Genomic DNA, 17,278 nt, shown 5'->3' with positions numbered 1-17,278 from the left:
CAAAATAATACAGTCTTCTACTGCATCGCAATCTGTATCAATTTTCAGTTTGTTGGGACGAAAAGCGGGAGCATGAAATTGACGAGGATGCTGGGATTCTGAAATTCATACTGATTGTTCAGAGCTGCACTCGAATTTCCCTTTCATTCTTCCCCTTCATCATGGTAGACTGATATTTCCGCATGGATGTTTCTTTTCTAGTTCTACCTTCCAGATGAGTGCATTGCCAACCACCCAGCTATACTCGTCGATGAAATCAACATTTTGTCTGATGTTCCTCTACCTGTGACTTTACTTAGCGAGTTTTGTTGCCGGCGTCTGTGAATTCATGTTGATAACCAACTGATAACTGACAATTATCAAACTAAGTTAGGACGCTAAGGAGACACTGGAGCAACTCTGGTGCTACATCTGATGACATGTTTACTGACACCAATCTCCCCACTCACTTTGATGGAGTGATAAAACAACTTTTTTTTGTCTTACGGATTCCATACTGTCAACGTTCTTCATATTGTGAGCTCATCTGAATCAACCTACTTTGGCTCTCTGGGTCTTCTGATGCAACCCTCCTGGCTTCTACTGGTATGTCATCCATCCTACTCCGAGGTCTCAGTAACCACAACCGAAGCGATAGCCATATTGAGCCTGGTACCCCTTGCCGCCCCATATCCTCGGCAGAAGCCCTAGCACGTCCACAATCAACATCAGTCTCATTCTCATGCCTTGTTTTTGCAGTTATGAAGTTGTCCGGACGCTACAGATGGCCATGCATGACCACAATTGTTCGCAATTTTAAACAGCCCAAACTACGGAGCGACTTTCAAACAGTGTGATAAAAAGAATATTTAACACCTGTTTATAAACATCGACTTTTCAACCATACCCCACGAAGTTCCGTCTTGTTGACCATGAAATTTCTGCGGAAGACCAAACCTCACACGTTGCACAAGATTTTGGCATTATGGGACAGCCGTGCTGAGCTTCGCTGATTGAAGGATGATCATATTACGGAGTGTGTTATTCACAACGTCCGATGAACAGGCACATAACTGACAAGCAACACGAAGCCAAGGTCGCCCAGGAACTGGACATTCATTAATGAATTGCACCCTTTGAGTACCTGCCACATCTACTTCTCATGACGTTCACAGAATCTATGGAGATATCATGCATTTTGGCTCAACTGTTTTCACCTAAAGCAGGACATCTCAGCAACAAATCGAACCACACCTTTACATCGCCTATAAATCACCTGCCTGCTACTATGACTTTGCCTTCCACAACCTCCATGTTTAGTTCCTGCTCTATCATATTTGCGCTACTCAGCTCACTCGCTGGCACCAATGCGTGTGTACAGTGCCCAGCCACAGTGGAGCTCAGCGGCAGTACCAATAAATTCTACACTACATTCACACAATACCAGTTCACATATTGCACGTGTGTTGCACCCACACATCTTCATTGAACAAAGTCACTGATAGGCCGGCAGCTACAATCATGTCCTGCCCGACATGACCAGAGACTACTGTATCTACTACACCATAAGTGCTTTATAGGTACCGCGCCTCTCATTTTTCTCGATTGACATGCTAGTGATCATATCAGGATAGTGGCAAGTCATCAGGACCGTATGCTTTTTGCCCGCCTACAGCAACTGTGAAGGATCACTACTCAACGTGATGTAAAGAGGTGGGGGAGACGAGATTTTGGACGCCTACCTGCATGCCACAATGGGAGCTGCCAAAACTCGATACAAGATGAGATTTACACATTACTAGCATATACATTATGAAATAGTGTACTGTATAAGTTGGTAGCGCCAGCTAAAGTGGCAAAACCCGCTACCCTTTTTTTTTTTCACATTTCAAGAAATTTGTTCTCCCTCAATTAAGGAACGTTGCCACTCAGTCTCGAAACTCTGCATTTGCCAGCCGCTAATAATACATACAACCTCATCACATAATTTATCTTACAATGTTACCTGCTCGCTTAAACCTCAGAGAAAGCGTGTTCTGCTGTTCAAGCTTCCCTCGTCCTTTTGCCCAATTGGACACCAGCCATGGCGTCTGCAGCACGTGATTTGGAGGATGAAGCGCCTCCATCATAATCAAATCCATTTGGTTGAGAGCTAAATGGCTCAACCTCGAACTTGGAGGGATCCATAACACAAATAGTGTGTGCGTTTATTTGGTAAATCTACATTGTCAGTTCAGCTTTTTTTTTTCTTTCTAGTTTTGGATTCAGTAGTTCTTACCCGGTGTTCCTTCCAATTGAAAGCATGTAGAGTCGCCCTGATCATGACGAGAGTGCCGCGCTTGAGGCTAGTGTACCACTCCTGAGGTGGGATCAAGACATTTTCCACATTCCTGATATCAAGCTGATGGAGTTTGGCATTGACATGCTGAAACAGGTCCCCTCCGTAATCTGGGAGCACGGTAGGCTCATAGAATGTGTTCGTCGTTATGGCACTCTCCTGCGTGGATTCTTTGTTACTTCCATTTGCAGTTGCGTCAGTAGACTTGCTCTCAGCACCCTCATTAGTGTTGGCAATCGCTTTTTTGGCCACTCTCGGGCGCTTGCCTTGCATGGCTTGTTGAGCGCCTTTTGGAACCTTCGAGAATGTCAGCACAATCACGTTGTTTATTTATTAAATCTCACTGCATATAATTGCTCGGTGTTGACCATGATGAATTCTGGTGCACCCGTTTGGTTGGTCCCTGCGTGCGTAGTCCACTCCTTTATATTAATGTCCTTGTTTTGTTTTTTCAGTTCTTTGATGTCACTCTGGACGATATCATCCAAAGTCGCGATTTGGTTGCTGAAATTGACATACATCATTTGCGTAGGTTGTGTCGGCTGCCCCAGGGTGAGAACACCTTTCACCCGTGTTCTATTGTCGATCACATTTGGCTGAATGAAGACGGTAAGTGATAGTGTTGCAATTTGTCTCTTCTTGATACTCACTGTGCTCGCTGTCCCTAGGTAATGATTGCCTATAGCTCCAAACTTGGTGCCGCATGGACGAGGCATGATTTCCCCCACTAGTATGGTTTCATATTCTGCTCTGCTGTCCTTGCACTTACTAGGAAAAGTTTCCAGTGTTGACATTGTTGTCCCGGATGAAGTCATCCTTGTAGGTAGCGTCCTCTAAAGACATTCCCTTCAGCAAAGCCATGAGCTGTCGGACTACATCATCATAAATTCCACCTTCGACATGGTTGTCATAGCTTTCTGGATCGATTTCCATTTCAGTAATGTGGTTGCAGTGGGTCGTAGTTGTCTTGGTCGGTGAGGCTTTCTAACATTCATAGGTTTTTATGGACTTTGTAGTGCTGAAGAGGGGCGCCATCACTCATCAGCAAAATCGTCAATTGTATTCTTGGCATGTGCGTTTTTTAGTCATTGAAGATGTGCATTATCAAATCGCGTCATATCTTCCTGTTGACAGAACACCCTATCTTGTGGTGACGTATGTGCTTGATTGGCATTGACATTTCATTCCAGTGTGCATTTCCGCCCCTTGTTATACTCATTGTAAGACTATCCTTCCTAGATCATCGATTATCACATATCAATCATGTCTTCTGATAGAGTTGTCACCACATGCTTCTCCTCTTGGGGCCCTCACTCCGGGTATATCCAAATCCCTGTCAGGGATGTTATTGATGGAGGCTTTGATGTCCTTCATGGCGAGAGGTACTTCGGTGTCCGTGCTGATGTTGGTGAACACAGGGTCGTTGTTTCAAACAATGATGCAGACTGTCAAGCACTCGACTTCATGGTCTTTTTCGATCGGAACCTTCATAGCAATGGCACACAGTGCTGTCCTTATCTCGTTGTCAAGGTAGCTGAAGGAGAGCGCGCTGTTGATATGATGAGGTCAGATTATGTTGCTGCTATGTTAGCTATTGAGCAGTGTGTTCAGCCCAATCATTTTATGAGTTTTGATTTATATTATATGCAGCAGGATTCTGTGTGATGTCCCAGCGAGTAAAACCGCTGAAGATTATGCTAAAAGCAAGACCACCACTCATGACTGATGTTTATATTGTACTGTCTGCTTTCGCTTTACTTGCAATTTGTGGGCGCACAGTCACCAATATCTTCATTCAGTAATTTCTTTCATTTACGAGTGTACATCTCGTCTTCTCTTCTCATTAATACATCGCATTTGTCTAGCAAACATGTAATTCCTCTTTGCGTCTCGCTGTTTTTCTCTTTGCGTCTCGCTGTACTTCCTACGCCGCCTTGATAGAATATAAAAAAAGAGTGCTACTTGTTTTGTGTCAGCGGGGAGCTTCAACCAAGTCCGAATTTGAAACTCACCTGCATCAGGTGGCGAAAACAAATGAAGGAGAACCAGAGACTCTCTCATTGTAACATTGATCACCTCCCAAGCTCCAGATCACTGCTTTAGTGTCTATGTAGTTGGCGCTGCCTAAGGCTCCGGTAGCTGTCTCCTTATGGCCGGCCACCCATGCCAGTTTTCCTTTGTCATTGGTGCTTCGCGTTATTTGTGGGCAATAATACATTTTGACACAGCGAGATTCGTGCACTGCGAGTTCAGTAATTTCCAAATATACAGTAAATCCCCTTTGCATGTACTTTGCAAGGCCCTTAACAGTGGCAAAGTTTGTTGCATTCTGTTTGTACATCCTGGGGTGTACGAGACCAGCCATATCGAGCGTCCATCCTGGGTAGGCACAGAACACAGCTTCCGCAGAAATGAAGTTCATAACAATTGTGCTGTGGAATTGGAATATAGGAGATATTGCTGACGACAGGTTTGTGACAATGATATCCACGTTTCGTCCGTTGTTTTGCAGCCTGAACAGTTTGGCCATGCCACTGCTATTGTAAGGACCAGGAGGGGGGTGATTAATGTTACGTATAACTGTGTAATGCTCTGTCTCTGTAAAGAATTGCACGAAGTCCTTGAAGTTCTGCAGAGTAGTGTAGATGTCCAAATCATTGATTGCTACTGCACCTTGTCTGGCTTGCACAAGGTTCAAAGCACATGAGCCTGACACCACGGCACCTGTGCCTTGTAGCAAACCAACAAACTCTTGAATGTTGCTAATGAAGCGAGCAAAGATGATGCGTCTGCATCTTTGAATGTATTCATCAATATTTGTGTGCAAGGTAGAAGTCATGGTGGCGAGTGATGATAGTTCCACGAGGTCCAGAGAATCCAAGATGTTTTCTGTGATCTCTTTACACAAAGAAGTGAAGCGGGTCATTTTAGACATTGTGGTTGTGAGTGTTTGAAGCACTTATAAAGGGGCTTTTGTGCACAAATATGCGCAGCTAACCAGTACCAACGGCACACTGTCACTTTCCCAATCTGCATCATCTTCGTAATAGCATTATCATGTCATTTCATGTGTCATGATTTTGTGTGAAGTCTGAGGGAGGTTTCAGGTCAGTCAGCCGCCACTTTGGAGTTTACCACACGCGATAATAGCTGTTTGTCTGAACAATCTGAGATCCAAGCTCGTATTAATGCTGAGGCTTGTATTGGACATTTGTTAAAGTGCAAGATATAGACGATATTTACGGTTGTATTATTACATCAAGTTTGGCGGCATTTGCGCATCACTCCACTGAACAGGTTGTTGTCTTGATCAGTTCTATTATCGGAATTAGATAGGTTGAAGTGTTTGACTAATAGAAGTGAGAGCACATACTGAATGATGCGCTCTGTGATCTTCTGAGACTCTTTTGTTAATATGTCCCATGGTGGGTGTCCTTGAGCAAGACTATGCATGATAGCGAGCATGTTACCAGCTGGGTGGGGTGAGAGGAAGGTACCAGCCTTCGATTTTTTATAAAATGGTCCCACATGATATGAGGATGGTATGGTGTCGAGTACATGATCGTGTTCTCAAATGAGCATGAAAGCACAGTCATCCATCATAATCGTCTGCCTAGTAATACCACAGTCGATGATATTGTCTGGCTCTATACCTCTTTTGCGGATGAATGGACGAACATTTAAATCATTGATACTGGCAATGTGGGTTCTACCATTGTCAAGATAGAGTGGAACCACATATGGGTGCATCATTGCTGCACCGAATAATAAACCTGTGACATAAGGTAGCACGGCCTGCGAGTTGTCAATTAGTCAAATATCCAAAGTTTTACTGGAAGCTGCTTCTCAAAATCACTCACATTACGGCTTTTTAATTTGGCCACACGATGATCGACGCTGTCGTCAGAGCATGCTCCTGAATATGGGTCTGGATCTCTGAATATGTTGCTCCTGCACAAGTAGTTTGTGCAGTGACTGCTGAGCCTCCATTGTAAATTCTGTCCGTCAGTCACATGTAAAGGGATAACTCCGTTATGCCATGTGACTGCGAGACCATCATCCATACAGTGCCAAAGTGTAGGACACCTCTTCCTGCAAGGTAATGTCCAACAGTTGTGAGTTTGGACCTCGTATTCACGATTGCAAAACTCTCGAACTGTTGATGAGCGAGGATGGGACAGGGGAAGTAATGTGACGTGGCTGTTCATTAATTTGGGATAGCCTAAAAAGAGGCCGCCGGATGCAACAAAGATACAGTTGGTAGATGAGCGATGGGCTAGAATGACTGGCATAACAGAATCCGTCGGGCTATTGATCAACGTCACTTTCCTACTGTCGTTTTGGATGTAGTCATAGTCATAAACAGCTACAACTGAAGGTGGTGTATAGAGTGTAGGAAATTGATCAGTGGTGAAGCCAAGGCCATCGAAAAATGCCGCGAAGTGTCCTTTTGCGTAGTGTGGTGTAGCGATGCGCAACTCATGTCGAATTATTGAGGAAGTACCATATAAGATAATGTCGAGTGCAGAGCTTCCAAGCAGAACAGATTTTGTGCAGTCAAGCATGGCACGGAGTTGATCACTTCTTGAACTGACAGCGTGCTCCAAAACATAGTTCAGCCTGCTGTTGATTACTTCATGACCCAACATTGAGAAGAGGCTGCTGACTGCGAAACATCGGACAATGTCCATGATGTCAAGAAATTGAATGATCTTCATCCAGACGTCATTTACTAGTGTCACTGAAGAAAGGTTAGTATGGTTCTTTCAGTTTTGCAAAGCTTTGGACTTACTCGTGGGTGATGAAAGTTGAAAACGAAAGGGGCATGAGTGGAGCCTTGCCGAACACCAAAGTAGAAAAGGGGCATTTCTGCTTGCTCAGCCAATCAGGGCTTAGTGATATCCATTGGTGCATAATAGGACTTGGTATTCAACATAGGGTTGGGAGTGGTACTTGTCAGTCAGTAAAGTTGATTTTGAGCTCGAACTGACTGCAGTGGGAGTATGTCGGCTGTCCAAGGCATGAGGATGAGCCGAAATTGCTGTTGTACTCCTTCCAGTCAGAAAACCTCCTCGCACGAGATATGATTGGATTTTTCTGTGAATCAATTAGGCTTCAGGCGAACGGCTGGTATGATCTGGAAGGCCTGACCATAAGGGGGTTTTAGCACAAGTCGATACTTTGGTCACGATCAAGGTGATCTGCGCTGTCTGCACATAACATTCAGAGGAGTCGCGTGAGTATGTGAAGTGTTGATTATTCAAACAGCATACGTACAGTCTGGGATAGTAAAGTGGCGTGCTTTGCGGAATGCAAAGTATTTATCATGATACTTTCTGCACGCTATGAGCACACGGCCACTAGAGTGTTCCGTGTCGCGGGCACGCAAAGTCCTCAGACCTGGTGAAGTCAATGTACCTAAGTATGTATAGTCCATCAGTCAGGAGCAATTATTAGGAGTGACGCATGTACCTGCCCAAAGAAAAAGAGATCTACAATATACAAAGCAACATCGAGGTCAAACAGTTAACACAGAACCGCAAGGACAATTTGGTCTGTGTTAACAAAGGTGACTTAAGCCGTATTCTTCGACAATGTTTGATATTGAATTCTTGTAATGCGATAATGAGGTTTGTCGCAAGCAATACGTCATACCAACTCACAAAAATGAGGGCGATAGGAAGTTATCGATCACTTACAACTTTACAGTGCTGTAAGAAAAACGCTGAAAGAACAGACATCGCAGACATCAAGCATTGCACACAGTAGAGGGAGCGCAGCTCTTCAGACGTGCTTTTTGATTTGACAAAAGATGAAATCTGAAGTAAAATGAGGACCAACAGCAGCAGTAAAGAATAAAAGAAACACATACTTGGATGTTTCCTGTTCATGTCCTGGGGGGGGAAAGTCCATGCCAAGAGAATATATTGGGTGTCCGGACAGGCCATTCAAGTTTGCTTGTGCTGTAATTTTGACAGACCCACTCACTATTTGTTGTCATATGGCACGTGAGGATCAATACTATATTGGTAAAATTGTTTGAGTGCCATCTGTGAATCCGATTAGTTTGACGCTCACCTGGACAAGATCTCCAGGCAAACAACGTCAAAGAAAAGAGATAGTCTTGTAAGCCATATACATACAATCTACAAAGAAGTGGTGCGTGACACAAGAACGCTAAACAAATTACCACATTACCAAGGCACAGTTTTGGTAAGTCTGAGTGCACCAGATTGTCGATCAAGTCTCACCTAATTACAACAAGCTCTTGGTTAGGTTAGTCGCACCTTTTTCTTTTGGGGGCGTTGTGCGGTTAGCATGTTTGATGTAGATCTCAACATCTTGTGCGGTTGGTTTGAATCAGATAAATCAAGTTTGCGTTTATAATTTTTGCTACAGGTGGATTTCGAAATCACCTTCTCCGTTTCAGATTGAATGTGGTCTACTTGATGTGCAATATTTGGAGGAGAAGGAGCTTGTCCATGTGCATAAAGACTGCCATCAATGATTGTGAAATCATGGTAAGCCAATGTTCTAACATCAGCAGTTCCAAGACACATTTGAAGTTGAATTTGCGCAGAATTTCTTTCCTTATCAACTGTACTTGTCTCAATGATTGTCTGTAAGGCCAGAATTTGCTGTCGCTTCTCCTTGATGCGCCCGTCTTCACTACAATGGCAAGAGATCTTCTTTTGGGTGAAAGGCCGTAACACTAATAGATCTTCCAGTGAGGTCACTCAAGATAACATCACATAAGGCACTTCAGTCCCAGTGCAACCTTCAAGATCTACAATCACCCATTGCAATGTTTGTCCCTGAGCCTTATGAGTTGTCATTGCAAAACCTGGCGTGATTGGAAGTTGAGTACGCTTGATTTGACATTTTTTACCACTGAATGGATTCACAAAAGATATGTCAACCATGTCCTGCAAAACTGCAGACTCATTAGATGCCAGATGAGGCAAAGGATCTGGCGATGTTGATGGTGTCTTTACCATGCATGAGATTGCATGACACTTGCCATTTACACCTTTGATGAAGCACACACTCTTTAGTTTGCCTACACAACCATTAATGATGCCAGCGTCGACGTCAAAGTTCCGATTGATACATAATTACAGGCATTCCAAGCACCAACAGAATTTTACCTAAATGTTGTGATGTCATCCCAGAATGAATCTCCATTAAGTGATTGTGCAATTCTAGCTTACTGATGATCTGCCCTTGGTGTTTATCCAAACATTTGTACCAGTAGGCTGCCTTTCCAGCACGCTTAGCATAAGCTAGAGTCGCTCAGACATTAATCGTGTCCTTGACTTCATTTGTAGGCACAATCACAGGTGCATCAAGCCATTCGGCCATCTTCCAATCTGGACACACGTTTGACAGAAGACGCATATTCAAAGTCTCGAAGTCTTCCTTTGTACATGTTCCACAATGCAGGCGACTTAGCAGGTCAACGAATGGTGAGTTATCCATGCCTTGCTGGCACATGACCGCCGTCAGTATAACAACTGTAGAAACTGATAACCATAAAAGTTTTCCGAACAATGAGTTCTGACCTTGGACTGTACCAACCATATGCATTAAAGATTTTCTGTGCAACCCTCATTGCCCAACTGGCGGTAGTTGTGCAAAATCCCTGGCAAATACAATGCTAATTCCACCGAAAATATCTGAGTTTTCTTTTGCTTCACACAACGCTTCACTAATTTGCAGCAAGAAATTACATCCTATCATTGAGACTTCGTTGATAAGAAGGTAGTCAACATTCTGCCACATAGCCACGAGATCCCATTTGGATTTTGTCTTACTTCCCCTCAATCTTCGTTGATTGAGCAGGAGAGCTGAATGCAAAGTCATTCCAGATATGTTTCGTGCAGCTACACCCATATATGACGCGAGGCGAAAATGATGTCCCTCATTTCTACACTTAAAAAATTCTTCTACCGCCATAATCACACGAGATTTTCCAGTGCCTCCTTGCCTGTTGAACTACTTTGCAGCGCTTTACGAAATGATTTACCGTCATCAATGATTGATGATTCGGCTACGATTATTGATTTACTAGGAACAACACCTTGTGCTTGCTCAACTGTGCATTTCTTCCATTGTTGTTTTCTTTTCTCGTATGCATACTGCCATACATCTTCCAGAGATCTATCATCCGCTTTGACACATTGAGCTTCACTGATTTCTACTTGTATATCTCCATCTCTAGCATGCTCAGTATTACTGCATTCGAGATCAAATTGGCCCGCGTTTTCCATGTAGTGCAGACAATCCAACACTCCATCTTGTTGTTGCACTCGCTTGATCATTGAAGATTCCTCGATTCTCATCATGTGTTCCAAAATGTTGTCTTCGATCATATTGTCATCCAAAAAATCTGCTGAACTTGTTGTGCGATCGAGAACCTCCCCAGAAATTTGATTACAGTGATTTGATGGCCGTTTGTACCTCTTAGCAAAATGGTTGTCTCGACTATCACAACATTCATGCAAGATCTGCATGTTTTTCATGACATATAGGAACCTAGGTGGGCACTCTTTTAAAAATTGTTCAAATCTCTCAGACCAAGATGCGCAGGCTCCCAACAAATCACCAGGGTTGCTCCAATGAATAAACAACATAAGCATGAGTCAACAGTATCGTTCTCTGACCTCTGGTCAATCTCGACATGGCACAGATGGCCCTATCAATACGGGCGCCCGTCTATTCTTAGGATGTCGGATGACAAAATGGTGACTTCCACTTTCAATGTGACAAGATTGAATGGGAAAGGATGGTCATGCATGCAACACATTTTTGATGAGTTTGGCTATGAAACCAATCGGATCATCTTCATATTCACAATCATGTTCATTCGACACCGAAGTCGGCGCAATTTCTTCCAGTATATCATTGCCTCGATGTAGGCCATCTTCAGATGTAAGTTCTTGCTCATCAAATGCCAAATCATCCACATGGTCTTCTTCATCCAAATATGCTTGACTACACTTGTTTATCTTACGTTTTTCAACATGGGCAACGAAATCCCACAAACACATTCCTTGTAACTCTTGCGATCTGAGGTGATAATCCTTTACTTGGTTCGCCTTTGGAATTAAGAGCCCCTTTTGATCTGTTGTGATTCCAACCTCATCAACGTCTAACGCCTGTTCTACGAATTTGACTGTCAAGCCCTCATCATTTGATTCATCCAGTGGTGATTCCAGGTGATCGTCTTCTGGATTTTCAACCTCTGTTGGTTGCTCATCTGTGCTATCACCATCAAGATTTAGGTTGCACTTTGTGCTACATCTAACACCCGGGAGCATCTCCTCAAAGTATTTTTCAAACAACGTCCAGAATAAATTCTGGAATTGATGACTTGTGTAATGATCACCAAGATCCAACAGATAGGATGAAACTTGTTGGGCTGACAGTTCCTGATGCGAAATCATCGCATGCGCACTTTTTCGGATCAACTCCTTTGCTCAAAGAGTAAGCTCATCATCTTCTGGGTCATATTCACTGAGCTTGCACCTTGCTAGGTCCAATGCTGCATAAGCAACATGCACCTTCAATTGCGACTTGGTGATGTAATCAGTGATATAGTATAAGATTGCTTTGGCGGATGCGCCTGAACCAATAAACTTGATATCCATATTACAGTGTATGGCTTCTAACATTGTCTTGTTGAAATTGTTGACCATTCCATCAAGACATCTTAAGCAAATCTCGTCAGACTCATTATCGAAATAACTAGTGTCACAGAAATGGTCTTCACTCAAATCAAACCTACATTCTCTCAGTGCAGGTGGGCCTTTCCAATATTTAAAGCACGTTGCATTGTGCTTGTGAATTTGACATGCCTTCACAAGATTATGCAGATCCTTTTGGCGATTCAAATAGTTCTCTTGTCCTTCAATAGCTTCATCAATCACAATTCCTCTCACCACACAAGGATGATGAGTTGAAGAAGGCACTTCATATTGAGGACCTGGATCAGGAGGCACCTCATTACATATACTATCATCTAAAAAGGCTAACAAACAATCTTGAAATGCAGTGTCATTCACATCACAAATGCACTCTTTGATTTCATTAGGATCAAGACCTCCCTCGAGCCAAACCATTAAGTGACAATGCAATGTACCTCGCCCTTGTGCTTCCACACAGCCATAATAAGCTTTCACGGTTCCCAGAACTCCTTCAGATGCCTTTTGGTCATTGCTGTTGAAACCAAGTATTGCAGAAAAAAACAATTTCATGTAAAGATCAAAAAATTTCGCAGCAACAATGGGATTGCATGCAACTAATATGGACTGCTTCCAGTAATCCGGCACTTCGTTTGGTAACAGCTCATCGACATTGATGTCATTTCCAGCTAAAAACTTGACGACAGGATTATAGACATCTACGGGATTAATTGTGATGTAAAAGTTTGGTAGACCTTGATCAACCATAAGACCACGGATCTGATTGCACATGACAAACCTCAAAGAACCAGAACCCGCGACATGTGATGTCACACTATTCACTTGTCTAAGAAAAGCATGAACCTTCTGTTCATCTGGAGTGAACGCAGAGGTAAGGTCTCCCTTGGCAACACGCTCTGCTACTCTGTGAACAGTCTCTGATGAAATAGAAGTGAAACCTTGAGCAATGTCACTAAAAGATGACCGTTTGACTTTAAGACTAGTATGAAGCAGTGCTGTTCGTCGTTGCAGCATGTTGAACACAATAAACAAAAACGAGTTATGTTCTTGAAAACAACAATCAGCTAGGTTTAAAAAATGCTTAACTTGGCGTTTCAATGCTAATTTGGAACTGCGATGTGGGTTTTTGAACCCTCCAACACCATAGGGAAAAAGGGTAGGGTACATCAGCAGAAATAGCTCCGGGTTAACAAACTCATTCACAGGCTGTGACGAATGGGGCACCTGAATAAATCCACCAGCTTTATCCTTCACATGACGAAGTGCAGCTGCCCTAAGTTGATGAGAAGGTGAATTAGCATCCACATCTGTAACCACTACATGCTCAAAGATCGACAGTAAGTCTGCCTTGGTAGTATTGGGTAAATCTTGATCAACACTGATGTCGTTTTCTGCAGACGTTGTAGGAACTGCGCTCAGGGAATCATAGCACAATGTAAGGATGTCTTGTCCCTTGTCACTCGCTTCACTCATAGTTTCAATGTGCACTGGTAGAACATGCTTGTCATCTGGTGAAGTCAACCTCTCCTGGTCTATAACCACATCATGATAAAGGTGATTATGTTCCTGCAACCACAATAGTGCATCCCTGATTTTTTCTCTTCTAACAACGAGCGGGCGTGCATGTTGTCTTAACCATTCAGGTGTTGGTGGGCTTGAACCGACAAACAATACGCAAATGGGCATCACAATATCATCCATAGGTGGGGGAAGCATGTCCAAAATGGGAGAGGTCCGCTGTGGAAAAACGATGATGTTGCCTTTAAGACCACGCTGGGCATTTGGGATCCTTTCGCTCTCTTCACATAAGTGTAATATAAAACATTTAGCTCTGCACTTGGCAATCATCATCTCTTCAGCTATCATCAATCCTTGAAGTGCTGAGGGGACGGCACCAATATAATTGTGATTTGCTAGCGCTAAAGGCAGTGTCTTCCCTTTGCACACAGCAGTGCCACACTCTTTACAAAATTTAGCAGAACACGCGTTCCTTTCATCAACACCGGAACAAAACCCTGCATCACTGTAGAGAATATCATTCAACAGTCCACCATAAGATTCAGTAGGAGCATTGTGACATGAACGCATCTCGGAATCAAAACCACCAGCCATCCATGCTGGGTCAACAATGCAACCATTATGAGCACGGAGATCGGGCCATTTCAAAGCAGTCAAGTCGACATCTTTTAAACTAAGTGTCTGACACTGTGAACGATTGTATTCTCCAGCACAAGCGAAACACACGAATGTAGACAAAGACTCGGAACATGTTTGCTCACAAAAAACTTCAAGAACCCTTTGTTTTCGCTCTGCAGATACTAACTGAGGCCATTGTGAATGTATGCGATCATGATTGCTTGCCCATAGATCATATTCCTGTTGTTTAAAGGCACGATAGGCTTGATTTTTTTGCCTTTGGACAAGGAAGTAACATGTGCTCGGAGCAACTTTCGTAGTTGAGACAAAGTTGCTGCAGCCTCATAGGGAATTGCGCAGCACTTTAAGATACGAAGCAAAGGTTTCCTACCAATATTTCGACGTACTGATTTTAACAATTGGATCTGTAATTCTGTCCTCGAGTCAAACGATTCAGTTTCTGCTGAATTATGAGGTCGAGTCCAAAACCCATCAGTCATATGAGAACATGCTACACGATGGTTCTTTGCATTGGACGCACACATGCCCTTCGACATGTGGTTAATGATCCTGTCCAATAACTGATCCTTTGTTCCGACAAAGCATAAACCATGCCAAGACGCTACAGCTTCCAAACAAGGCTTGGACATATATTCCGCCTTGGTGAACAGTGATTGCGAAGATTTGGACACAGCCTCATACACCCCTCGGTTACGAAATATATTCAATATACCGATAGCTTTTCGCCTGTAATGGTTTTCCTGACCAGATCCGCATACTAAGTCACCGCAGATACTTTGGGCAACAAGCCACAAATTAACACCTGGTAGAGCCGGCGTGTTATACGAAGTCAAATCATCCAAGATATAATCAACTAAATCAGAGGACGAACTGAAGCCTGCAGCAACCTCACGACACGCAGTATAATCACGATGTGCAGAACGGATATCCGAAGTCACGCACTCGCCATGAAGTAAATGTTGCAACAACAAATTGCATCGCTCTTCTAGCTCGTGAGACTTCTTAGGTTCCAAACCGTGAAAAGCACATGCCTGATTGAGCAGCGACACATCAGATGAAAAAGGCCCGATACTGACTCCAGAATGGGACAACCCAAAGAATATATTGTGAACAATAGACTCTGAACGTCTATGAGACGACGAAACTGCCCCGACGAGGGACGAAGACTGGGATTTAACCAAATCATGCGTATCAGCATCATCAATATGCTTTGCATCACCGCTAAGTATACAGGTAGTTACTGAAGCAACCAAAGATCAGTAAGCATCAAGAGGAACTATAAAATACAGTCACCTTCAGGGTCAGACACAGAACTAGAGTAGGGATTGTGAACGGGATTCATGTCTTCGCGGCCAACCGTGCGCCACGCAGCAATCCAATTCATCCCAACCAAAACATCAGAATCAAGAACAGACGCGATCTCGAACTCGACGTCGGTGGTGAGCACGCGACCATGATAAGAAGCCGTGAGAATATCACTGAAACAAGAACCTGCTAGTGGGGCGGAATGACCAAGCAAATGCGCAACTTCTAATGTCACATAGCAGCATGGAGACGCTGAATCGAACGCGACAGATACAGGATGACGACCGATGAACGAAGCCATGGTGAAAGTTAGAAATGGCGCTCTAATTAACCGTAGGGGTAAAACGAAAAGCAAAAAAATGAGTGCTGGGAATCCTAAAGGCCTGGGCCGATCGATCAACACAGCCTCTAACCATTTAAAGCAAAAACACAGCCACGACAAGATCTGTCAAATCTACCGCAAAACGGAGAAATTAGTGAGGTATAAGACCCACTACACAAGGTAGCGGGAATAAGCATATATGTGCATATCAGGGTACGCGCGTGTCTGGTACCTAAAGCAGGGCCTTCAAATTACAACGAATGAGAATATCCCCCAGAACACGACCATAATATGATGAGAACATGATGATAATGTGATCGTTCTACTTGCATTTGCATTTCTTCGTAATCCCCTCAGAATGTGGCAAACATTTGGTTCGAATCTTGAGGTTCTCGCCACATCCTCATTTCGTGCAATCTCGTTTTTTCCCCAGTGCCACAATGTCTATGCAATTTACATGGTGAAGATCGTAATATTAATGCTACAAGTGCGGATGAAGGTGGAAGTGGGTTGATATAGATGAACAATCATGATAATGTCGTGTTCCAGTCAAAGTGCAATGCTGATGCCGGTGATGATGATGGTGATGATGATGAACAATGTAAGTAGTATGTGACAGCGACTCGATGAAGAATATGAAGTGATGATTTGAAGTTCAATAGTTATTCAATAGATGTTGTATTCGAGCGTAAATGAGGGCCACGCCAGAGTGATCTGCGGGCTAACAACATGTCTTGATCCTCTAACAGATTGTAATTTAAGTGCTGGCAATGAGCATACACCCAACTGTCTGCAGACGATCATTGCTCCTCTTGTTGGGTGTCTCGTCTCCCCCACCTCTCACATCACGTTCAGCAGTGATCCTTCACAGTTGCTGTAGCCGGACAAAACTGAGACCCGAGTACAAGCTTGCCGTTCCCCTAATGATCGCTAGCATGTCACCGAGAACAATGAGCTGCACAATATCCAGAAAGCACTTACGGTGTTATACGAACAGCCCACTCCTGAGTCATTGCCAGGCAACTTGGCATCATCGTAACTGCGAGCCTATCAGCTACTTTTTTCAATGAAGATGCGTGGGTGTGACACACAAGCACAATATGACGTGATCGTCTGGGTAGGTCGCGGATAGGTGCGAGGTACCACCGTCAACCTTCAATAGGGATGGGCACTGTAAACACGCATTGGCGCCAGCGAGGAAGCTGAGCAGCACAAAGACGATGGAGGGGGAAGTAAACATGATGGAGTTTATGCAAGGGAATAAGGCAAAGTGATAGTAGCAGGCATGTGTTTTATAGGCTGAAACTTCCAGTGTGAACGTAAAGGCGTTGCTCGCTTTGCGGCTGAGATGCTCTACTGAAGGCGAAAACAGTTGAGCCAAAATGCATAATAATCTCCGCAAAATCAAGGACAACTGTGAACCTCATGAGAAGTTGATGTGGAAGGGCGATCTGCAGCACAATGGAGTTGTGG

General features: G+C 43.6%; 7 protein-coding genes across 7 annotated transcripts; all 7 read right to left on the bottom strand.

Annotated features, from left to right (window-relative positions):
- Positions 1-1,889: 1,889 nt before the first annotated feature.
- On the bottom strand, positions 1,890-3,250 carry EDB91DRAFT_1225736 (uncharacterized protein; the record flags this gene model as incomplete). The annotated part of the gene is given in 5 exon segments (XM_041320976.1): positions 1,890-2,199; positions 2,258-2,614; positions 2,662-2,913; positions 2,968-3,070; positions 3,087-3,250. The coding sequence occupies 5 exon segments, from the start codon at positions 3,248-3,250 to the stop codon at positions 2,023-2,025; spliced, it is 1,053 nt and encodes a 350-aa protein (XP_041174672.1). The 3' UTR covers positions 1,890-2,022.
- Positions 3,251-4,334: 1,084 nt separating this feature from the next.
- EDB91DRAFT_1084144 (uncharacterized protein) lies at positions 4,335-5,252 on the bottom strand (the record flags this gene model as incomplete). The annotated part of the gene is made up of 1 exon (XM_041315724.1): positions 4,335-5,252. The coding sequence occupies one exon, from the start codon at positions 5,250-5,252 to the stop codon at positions 4,335-4,337; it is 918 nt and encodes a 305-aa protein (XP_041174671.1).
- Positions 5,253-5,887: 635 nt separating this feature from the next.
- On the bottom strand, positions 5,888-8,637 carry EDB91DRAFT_1084143 (uncharacterized protein; the record flags this gene model as incomplete). The annotated part of the gene is made up of 11 exons (XM_041315723.1): positions 5,888-6,112; positions 6,178-7,058; positions 7,498-7,527; positions 7,595-7,735; positions 7,790-7,809; positions 8,017-8,042; positions 8,082-8,136; positions 8,190-8,280; positions 8,306-8,367; positions 8,396-8,463; positions 8,605-8,637. 11 exons carry the CDS (start codon positions 8,635-8,637, stop codon positions 5,888-5,890), a joined length of 1,632 nt encoding a protein of 543 aa, XP_041174670.1.
- Positions 8,638-10,791: 2,154 nt separating this feature from the next.
- On the bottom strand, positions 10,792-10,959 carry EDB91DRAFT_1002344 (uncharacterized protein; the record flags this gene model as incomplete). Its single annotated transcript, XM_041312251.1, has 1 exon — positions 10,792-10,959. A coding segment is annotated over one exon (168 nt), but the record flags the coding sequence as incomplete, so codon positions are not given.
- Positions 10,960-11,106: 147 nt separating this feature from the next.
- EDB91DRAFT_1251022 (uncharacterized protein) lies at positions 11,107-11,763 on the bottom strand (the record flags this gene model as incomplete). Its single annotated transcript, XM_041323314.1, has 1 exon — positions 11,107-11,763. One exon carries the CDS (start codon positions 11,761-11,763, stop codon positions 11,107-11,109), a length of 657 nt encoding a protein of 218 aa, XP_041174668.1.
- A 1,335-nt stretch (positions 11,764-13,098) lies between these two features.
- On the bottom strand, positions 13,099-13,869 carry EDB91DRAFT_1000979 (uncharacterized protein; the record flags this gene model as incomplete). Its single annotated transcript, XM_041312235.1, has 1 exon — positions 13,099-13,869. A coding segment is annotated over one exon (771 nt), but the record flags the coding sequence as incomplete, so codon positions are not given.
- Positions 13,870-14,339: 470 nt separating this feature from the next.
- EDB91DRAFT_1084142 (uncharacterized protein) lies at positions 14,340-15,784 on the bottom strand (the record flags this gene model as incomplete). Its single annotated transcript, XM_041315722.1, has 4 exons — positions 14,340-14,519; positions 14,565-14,620; positions 14,699-15,418; positions 15,472-15,784. The coding sequence occupies 4 exons, from the start codon at positions 15,782-15,784 to the stop codon at positions 14,340-14,342; spliced, it is 1,269 nt and encodes a 422-aa protein (XP_041174666.1).
- Positions 15,785-17,278: the final 1,494 nt, after the last annotated feature.

Source organism: Suillus paluster (genome assembly GCF_016628075.1).
Source record: "Suillus paluster strain FC165 chromosome Unknown EDB91scaffold_49, whole genome shotgun sequence".
NCBI lineage: Eukaryota > Fungi > Basidiomycota > Agaricomycetes > Boletales > Suillaceae > Suillus > Suillus paluster.
The sequence above is the reverse complement of the archived record's forward strand: the minus strand, read 5'-3'. Positions and strand labels throughout refer to the sequence as shown.